The sequence below is a fragment of the Capsicum annuum genome, chromosome 12 (genome assembly GCF_002878395.1).
Source record: "Capsicum annuum cultivar UCD-10X-F1 chromosome 12, UCD10Xv1.1, whole genome shotgun sequence".
In the NCBI taxonomy this organism is placed as follows: Eukaryota; Viridiplantae; Streptophyta; class Magnoliopsida; order Solanales; family Solanaceae; genus Capsicum; species Capsicum annuum.
In genome coordinates, this window is record NC_061122.1 from 65,867,067 (window position 1) to 65,876,805 (window position 9,739).

The 9,739-nt window shown below is 38.3% G+C and overlaps 1 protein-coding gene across 1 annotated transcript in view; it reads right to left on the reverse strand.

Moving 5' to 3' along the window:
• Nucleotides 1–989: 989 nt before the first annotated feature.
• The window catches only part of LOC107851006 (bifunctional aspartate aminotransferase and glutamate/aspartate-prephenate aminotransferase), an 18,808-nt gene continuing 10,058 nt past the window's right edge, over nucleotides 990–9,739 (reverse strand). The window contains exons 8-10 of the mRNA XM_016695885.2: nucleotides 2,346–2,516; nucleotides 2,050–2,163; nucleotides 990–1,372 (exon numbers count right to left, since the gene is read on the reverse strand). Coding sequence (XP_016551371.1) covers nucleotides 1,232–1,372; nucleotides 2,050–2,163; nucleotides 2,346–2,516 — 426 coding nt within the window. The 3' untranslated portion in view covers nucleotides 990–1,231. The remainder of the gene's footprint in view (nucleotides 1,373–2,049; nucleotides 2,164–2,345; nucleotides 2,517–9,739) is intronic.

Sequence of the window (9,739 nt, forward strand, 5' to 3'; positions counted from 1 at the left end):
GAAATTTTTTTCAACAATTTTTTTTTAAACATCAGCCATCTTCACTAGGTTGTTATGAAACTTGGATCTAAGCTCCTTCGTACTCACAAATTTTTTTCGACTGTATAGGATTAGAAACAACTTTAACTACTTCCTAAGTTAATCCAAGATTAAAAAATTAGACAATAAATTAATAGGTGTTATACCCCTATTTGTTCGTGATTTTGATGTGTGTTCAGCCATTAAAGCATAAAAATCTTAAAGTCGGAGTTGCTAATAGATTACAGTAAGAAAAAAAAAAGAGAAACTAAAAATATGCAATAACTGGATTAATTAGTTACCTGAGAAAGAGGAATAATATCCTTATCAAATCATGCTATAAAGGTGAGAAAGCAATCTGATAATGGAGTGAATAATGGAATGAATAAAGGGAAAAGAGTAATCTGATAATGGGATGAATAAAGGACAAACTAAAAATAAAATAAAGGAAAGAGAATGAGAAAAGTGTGAAAGGGAGATGTAGCTTCTCTAAAGCAGTAAAAGTAAACCACTTTTAAAATAATGTTATTGTTACTACACAGTGTAATTTTATTAAAGTTCTGCTATTTTTTATAATTTAAGTATTAGGTATGCTACTCTATGTAATTTTTTTAAATATTAATATGTTTATAGTTTTAGATTAAGCGGATCAAATTGAGCAAGTCAAGACCCAACTCAATTGTTACTCATTTCAACCCAAAGTGAATTTGAACAAGTCATTGACCAAACCGATATTCAATTTAACCCATTTAGTATTTGCAATCTCAATTTAACCCATTTAGTATTTGCAATCTCAACCCAACACGCCCATTTAATACCCCTAATATTGTCAACTAAGGCAATATTATAGGCCATTTATGTATTATGCCTTACAAACTTAGGGGCTAGGACATTTTCCAACCTCTGACAAAGAGCATAGTCAACAGTTAAAGGGGCAAACAATTGACTAATTCTATATCAGTGACTCATAATTTTGGAGATGAGCGTCACTCACTTATTTTCATTTTCATTTTCAATCATCAACCAAGAAATTGCACACAAATTAACTTCAGTACAGAGGAATTTTCCGAAGACCCAGGAGAAATAATTGTCAGTAATGCACTTAAGAATACATATAATGAGAGAATGGAGGATCAGACTACAAACTAATTACAATCTTTGGCTGCAGGCTGTAGCAGCACCCAAATCAGGAATCGCTACACTGATATATGTTTTAAACAGAGACAGGAGGTCTGAGAGAAACCAATGCTTTCTTGATTCTCTCCACAGCTGCCTGCAAGGTCGAGAGTGATGCTGCATAGGAGATACGGATACATGTGTCATCCCCAAATGCATCCCCAGGAACAAGCGCAACCTGTTTAAGGTAAGAGAGAGGCACGTGCATTAGATCATGGAGAAAAGAAATGAGCAGGGGCAAAGCCAGAACTTTTGACAAGGGATTCAAAAAAAATAAAAAGAATGTCCCTAGTGATAATCGAACCCGTAACAATGAGCTTAAACATTAAGACCTTTGGCTGCTGAGCTGAAGTTCATATTGTGTCAAGGGGATTCAAAACTTTTGACATTTATGCATAAATAAACAAATTGAACTTGTATATAAGGTGTAATTTTCTGACGTAGGGGGTTCAGAACCCCCTTGCACCACCCGTACTTCTACACCTGGCAAGGAGCATCCTAAGGTAATGCACATCACCAAACCACGACGAACTGTCTGATTTTTCTAGGATTGTCTTTCTAGATTTTGACCAGATTATCTATGCCTGGCCAGTCAAGAATGGCATAGTTGAGGTGGAAACCTTTTCTGCAGAATCCCTAGATTAGATGCTCAATTAGATAACACACTTACACGGTCAGTATCAAGAGTTGTTTGGAAGCTGCAGTATCCGTATTTTCTGAAAAAAATGGCAAGAGAGTGTATCCTAGAAATTGTTTTTAGTGCAAGCAACTTCGGACCTATAGGTAACTAAACATGTTGCACATCTGTCATCTTGCAATTATGCTTTTTAAAGTTCAAAAAAACATGAATCTTACTTGAGCTCTATCCAGCAAATATCGGCAAAGAGATTCTGAGTTGCTGATGGTGCCAAATCCATCAACCACTACTCCGTAATAAGAGCTTAAATCAATAAATAGATAAAATGCTCCCTGCAAAAGAAAACATAAAGTTTGGGCTCAATATGTCAAGGTTAGGTAAGAGTGCAAAAAGGAAAAAGGTAAGATGTTTTATCACTAATAGATGCACAAAATCCTTTTTCTCTACTTTTAAGTCCTCCATTAAGAAACTTTACTATTAAATACACTCATAATTCATATAAATGGACTGTTACCCGAGGCTCTGAAATTTTGACACCATCTATTTCGCCAAAGCTCCTGACAAGGAAATCTCGCCGCTCACGGAATGCTTTTACCATCTTTGCAACTGCTTCTCCACCAGCATAGCCCAGTCCCAAAGCAGCCACAGCTGCTTTTTGGGAGATGCTACTTGCACCTGATGTGAACTGCAACAGCAGAGAAATAGATTTAGAAGTGAACTCTCACATAGGAGGAAAGACACACTGGATAATATGAAAGAGTGTTTTTAGATAGTAAAACACGTCTTTTACTATTTTCCATGGGTCTATATTGAATAGGTTAAATAAAAGGCCACATTCAAGGGAAGTACGCCAATGCATACATTAGCCACACTCCAATAAGTATGGTCGGATGAAAACTGGTTTTGTAATCATCTTAAACTAAATCCAACGATGAAATTCAGTTTCCAGACCTGTTGAATTGTTAACAAGAGTTTCGCATATTTTTGGCCCTACTCTTTTGTGCACGGGAGAGTTTCATCGTTGTTTGTTTTGAGAAAATTAGGAGGCAAAGCAGGAACTCTCTTTGTCAAAGCTAAAAAGGCCATCTTCTAAATTGGTTAATTGTAATAAGTACCATAGCTGTTGGATATTTTATTGAAATTAAACTAGATTAATAAAAGTCATTTATGAAAAAGTGTCTTTTTGGTGAAAGGTTATGTCTTTTATGAAAATGTGTCTTTTAGTGAAACGTAGTGTCCTTTCATCCTTTGGTACCACCAATGTTATTTAAATCCAACTCTGCAAATCTCAATCATAATTTTATAAGTTACAACGTATCTTTTACAAGCCTTCCCCAAAGTTTTTCTTCTTCTCCAAAAGATCAAGTCCAGACTTCTTGCTTTCTTGCTTTTCAGAAGAATTTCTACTCTATTTGCTTAGTGTAGAATTCAATAGGCTTGTTATATCTATTAAAACTATTTGCATATAAACCCATAGCAGTCTAGCAGAGTAAAGAGAGCAAATATCGGTTTTAGGAAAACATTTCGCGCATGTTTCAAGCCTTTAATTATGTGTTCATTGTTCGGATTATTAAGCCTTCATCTTTGTGTTTTTTTTTCATATTATGTGTTCATGTTACATATTTTCCAACAATCTGTTTTATCAAAAGAGTGAATATGAAGACTGCACAAAAAAAGAGTATCAAACAGTGGTTGTGGATTTGCTTTATATCCACGATTTTGATTGAAGGACACTAGTATGTTTCAGTTGGAGACTGGGCTGATCATTGTGTCATTAAAAAGGGCATATGGACTAAGTGGTGGTAGTGTTCACTGGTTGTTGATATTGAAGGTTCACTTGATACAGAAGGGAGCATGAATTAAGTAAATTGGTAAATGGGTTTACTGGTAATTTTAATATCACACTTTTAATATCACGCTTTAGCTGGGAAAAGCTGTTAAAGGACTCAAATTTGAGATTACTCTTTTTGGTTGTCATAGTACGTGTTGTACGCGAGAAATGGAGGAAGTTGAAGAAGATTTCCCTCATGATACCAGTGTTGTGGTTATCAAGCTTTTATGTGAAACGAAAAATACGTGATATTCATGATGAATTAAAAAAATGGAAATTGTGGTCGAAGGAGAATATCAAAGCAGTGATACTTGAACGAAGAAAGTGACAAAATTAGGGTTCTATTTCTTTAACCCTAATTATTATTTATTTATAAATTTCTATCCTTTGTGATTTTGTGGATTTATTTTCATGAATGTTAGGGTAGATGCTTTACTTGTGATGATCTTCAAAGGCTTGATAATTTTACGAATAATATTTTCTTATGTGATCATTGTGGATTCGTTGTTCTTGCATAAAGATCATATGTTAAGTTTATTTTCATGTTGTACAATAATATGAAATATTACATTGTTTACAAGTACGTGTCTACACCTGAAAGTTGTTATAAGTGAATCCGCGATCTAGAGAAAATGATTTAGTGAATTCAGTTTTCTATATATGTGATACGAAAAGACACTTGATATCTTTAAAGTGTGGGGGGTGTTTGGCATGTGATTAAAAGGCATCATTAGAATGAACATGTGTCTAATATATATTTGAAGAACATAAATTTGAGATAGCATGCTTAAATTTAGGACCTGTTTGGCCATAAGAATTTCACTTTTTTCAACAAAATTATTTCACTTTAGTGAAAATTAGGGTGTTTGGCCATGAGAACTTCAAATCCAATTCCAAATTGTTTTTGGAAAAGTGAAAACAAGTTATTTTCACTTTTTTCCAACTTCAATTTTAATTTTATTTATTGTTACAAATGACCCCATTTTTTTTATTTTTACAAAAACACCCTATTAATTTCATCCAACAACTGGAATTAAATGCCTAACCACCACATTGGCCACGTCTTCCTACTTCCATCGATAAAAGCCCTCAAAATTGAGGGCAACTTCAATTTTTTTCTTCTTCCTCAAAATCTCATCATGATACAATGGAACCTTAATCCATCCATTCTTGCGACTCTGTATGCAACACCAACAACAAAGGCAACATTATTGTGTCCTCTCATATTTGGTTGCATCTTGCAGGTAAATTAGTTAAGTTGGGTGGTTTTGACAGTTTTTGAAAATTAGGGGCATAAAATTATATTTAAAAAAGTCTTTCCAAAAGTCTAAAAAAATTCAAAAGGACATGGCCAAACACATCTCGAACTACAGCTTCAACTTCAACTTCAACTTCAATTCCAATTCCAACTCCAAAAAATTTTAGTTTTCATGGCCAAAAGCCTACTTAAATTCTTGCTATCTATGTGATGTTGTATGATAGTTTGTCGATATGCTGATTATAAAAATGTTATAAAGACCATAATAGAAACGAGAAGGTTTTTTACTTTTCAAATTTTAAAGGATCTTGGACAAATTGGTACTATGTTGGACATCAAGAATAAACAAACTAGAGGGGGTTATTTGTTGAGTTAACCTCATTACATTAAGAAAGTCAACAACAACAACAAAAAACTCAGTGTATTCCCACAAAGTGGGGTCTGGGGAGGGTAAAATGTACGCAGGCCATACCGCTACCATCGAAGAAGTAGAAAGGATTCTGATAGACCCCCGGCTCAAGATAAAGACTAGTAAACAAGATCGTACAGAAACATGAAACAAGATGAATGGCATAATAGAAATAAGAAATAATAAAAATAGAAATAAGAGAAATAAGAAATAAGAGAAAATAAGAAATAAGACACCCACACAGTAGTACCATACACTCACAGACCAAAGACACCCAACACACCCAAACTATCCTAACTAGCTGCCCTCTAATTACTTGAACTCTTCACTTTTGGTGTCGCACCCGTGTCGACACGACATGGGTGTGGGTATGGGTGTGGGTGTGGGATTCGTACCCGATCTGATCAACCAATTTTGGGTACCTTGACCAAAATTGACTGGAAAAGTCCGGACAGATTTAAGAAATTTAGTAATCAAAACAAAAGCTAAGGTGAAATTGAAGAAAACGGAATACCTTGTATATAGAAATTTCTATGTTATTGCTTTTCTTTTTATCTCCTTCCAAGATTTTCTTCTTGAACAACATTTTTTCCTCAAGTTCTTCATATAATATCTCATAATTTATGTTTTATAACTCTATTTTTAGATATTTAAATTATTTTTTGCCGAATCCCCGCACCCATATCCATCCCTAGATCCATATCCCCGAAGCTTTAAATTGAGACCGCGAAGGATCCGACCTCTAGATCCGTACCCGTATCGGACACCCGCACCCGAGTCCGAGCAACTTAGGCTGCCCCTACCTATGGACACAATCCTAGGATTACTAACCCAGCTACACAAAAACTCTCCTAACTACTTGCTACGACTCACCCACACACACTAGCCTTCTACCTTTATCCGCCACCTCCACACCTTCCTATTTAGGGTCATGTCCTCAGTAAGCTGTAACTGCGCCATGTCATGTCTAATCACCTCCCTCCAGTATTTCTTCAGCCTATCTCTACCTCCCCTGAAACCATCCAAAGCTAGCCTCTCACACCTACGAACTAGGGCATCCGTGCCCCCCATCACATGCCCAAATCATCTCAACCTCACTTCCCGCATCTTGTTTTCCACCGAAGTCACTCCCACCTTCTCCCGAATAATCTCATTCCTAACTCTATCCCCTCTAGTAAGTCCACACATCCAACGCAACATTCTCATTTCCACCACCTTCAATTTTTGAATGTGGGAGTTCTTGACTGGCCAACACTCTGCTCCATACAACATGGCCGGACGGACTACCACTCTGTAGAATTTGCCTTTAAGCTTGGGGTCACCTTCTTATCACATAACACTCCCGAGGCGAACCTCCACTTCATGCAACCTGCCCCAATACGTTTAGAGACATCCTCGTCAATCTCTTCATTCCCCTGAATCATAGACCCAAGATACTTAAAACTATCTCCCTTAAAAACAACCAGAGAATCCAAACTCACTACCACCTCGTCCTCATGCCTCAAGTCATTAAACTTGCATTCCATATACTTCCTCTTGGATCTACTCAACCTGAACCCTTTAGATTCAAGGGTTTGCCTCCAAACCTCCAATTTATCATTCACACCCCCACTGCGTCTCATCAATTAGAACTACATCATCCGCAGATAACATACACCAAGGCACCTCACCTTGAATACTCCGCGTCAACACATCCATCACCAACGCAAAAAGAACGGACTAAGAGTTGATCCCTGATGCAACCCTGTCTCGATCGAAAAATGCTCTGAGTCCCATCCTGCCGTCCTCACCCGAGTCTTCACTCCATCATACATGTCCTTAATAGATTTGATGTACACCACCGGGACCCCTTCACCTCCAAGCATCTCCAAAGAAACTCCCTAGAGACTTTGTCATACGCCTTCTCCAGGTCGATGAACACCATGTGTAAGTCCCTCTTCCTTTCCCTATACTGCTCCACCAATCTCCTCACTAGGTGAATTGCCTCTGTTGTCGAACGACCGGACATAAATCCAAACTGATTTTCCGAAATAGACACGATCCTCCTCAACCTCAGCTCAACCACCCTCTCCCAAATCTTCATAGTGTGACTCAACAACTTAATACCCCTGTAGTTATTGCAACTCTGAATGTCACCCTTGTTTTCATATAAAGGAATGTCGTACTCCATCTCCAAGCCTCAGGCATTTTCGCAGTCTTGAAAATGCGTTAAACAAATCAGTCAACCACCTTAAACCTGCCCCACCAGTATACTTCCAAAAATCCACTGAAATCTCGTTAGGCCCCATCACCCTTCCCCTCTGCATCCTGCGAATAGCCTTTCTGACTTCCTCAACCTAAAAGCGTCTACAGTAACTGAAATCACGGCACTCCTCTGAGTGCCCCAGTTCCCATAACTCAATGCCTCTGTCCCCCTCATCGTTCAAGAGTCTTTGAAAATACTCCTGCCATCTTTTCTTAATGTGAACATCCTCCACCAGTACTCTACCATCCTCCCCCTTAATGCACTTCACTTGATCGAGGTCACGACTCTTCCGCTCCTTAACCTTAGCAAGCCTATACAACCTTTTTTCCCCGCCTCTCTCCTCTAACCCCGCATACAAGCTCTCAAACTTTGTTGTCTTAGAAGCCGTAACTACAAACTTAGCCTCCTTCCTAGCTAATTTGTAATCCTCCCTAATCACCCGCTTCTCTTCTTCATCTTTACTCTTAATCAACTTAACATACGCCCCCTTCTTAATCTCTACTTTCATCTTAACTTCTTCATTCCACCACCAGTCCCCCTGATGTTGTCTTGCTCGGCCCCTCAAAATACCCAACACCTTTCCAGCAGTCTCCTTGATGCAGCTGGCGGCCCTATCCCACATATCATCCACGTCTCCCCTACACTCCCACACCCTCATTCCCGCCACCTTCTCCCCTATCTCCAGCGTACTAACTGGCGTCAAGCCACCCAACTTAATTCTGGGTCGACCCTCCCCGGCCCTCCTCTTCTTGCTCTTCTTGATAACCAAGTCCATCACCAAAAGCCTGTGTTGGATCGAAAGATGCTCACTCGGAATGACTTTACAATCCTTACATAAAGCCCTATCACCCTTCCAAAGGGGCAAAAAGTCAATCTGAGTCTTGGCTATCGTGCTTCGGAAGGTAATCAGGTGATCCTCCTTCGGAAAGCTCGAACTCACTACCACCAACCCAAAAGCCCTCACAAAATCCAACAGAGCAGCTCTCTCTCCATTCCTATCTCCGAAACCAAAACCTTTATGCACATCATTATAGCCTCCCGGTAAAACCCCAATATGCCCATTGAAGTCCCCTGCTATGACAATCTTCTCAGAGCTAGGCACACTTCTCACCACCTCGTCCAAAGCCTCTCAAAAACTCGTTTTCACCTCCTCTTCAGCGTAAACCCCCCAATGACCAACTTAATCGTCATCAACCTATCGGTGACCCTTTTAACCTCCACCACCTGCCCTCTAAGCTCCTCATCAACTAGGATGCCTACTCCATTCCTACGCCTCTCACTCCCTGAGTACCACAGCTTGTACCCATCCACATCCCTAGCCTTAGACCCTACCCACTTAGTCTCCCGAACATACGCAATATTAATCCTCCTCTTAAAACCAAGAAATATACTTGCATTAGTAGAAGCAAGCAAAAAGGTCGAGTTGTTGAGGGATTTTAAGAAAATCCATTGGCTTTGCTAAATATGAACTCTATTTTGTGATAGCCAAGCCGCTCTAGCTCGAGCATATAAAGATTATATAATGAGAAGTCAAGAACGCATAAGTTCTTGACATGATTATGTGGGAAAGCTAATTCCAGATGGAATGACTTCTATTACAATGGTGGAGTCAAATTAATTTGACTAATCTATTTACAAAACTTATTAAAAGGAAGTTACTGAATAAAACTTCAAGTTTGATTATATTAAAACTTCTTAATTAGGTCCACCAATAATGGCAAGCCTACCTGGCACTATGAAATGAATAGTTATGGGTTCAAAGGGTAACAACAAGTTGTTGATACGTGGATGTTTCGGTACTTAAGAGATATACTAGTACTAGTTGTCATAGATTGGAGGGTTGACATCTAATACTCTTAATAAGGTTCAGTTCAAGAAACGAGTGTCTCAAATATGGCAAAGAACTTCACCTATATTAATATAGAAGTGGTGTCGCTTCGATTGAGAGTTGGAATTGTTCTCATAAATGTTCATAAAATATGGATAACGCATGGCCATAAAAGTGCTAAGCATGTTGAGTGGAAAGCAGGAATGAAATGTTTATGCATGTAGTGTCACCGATGTAATCACAAGGAATAACACGTTCAAAGTTATTATGCTATGTGGAATTTCGATTGTGTCTTGTGGCATTATACTAAGGTATGGTTCAAATCGAAAGATACATT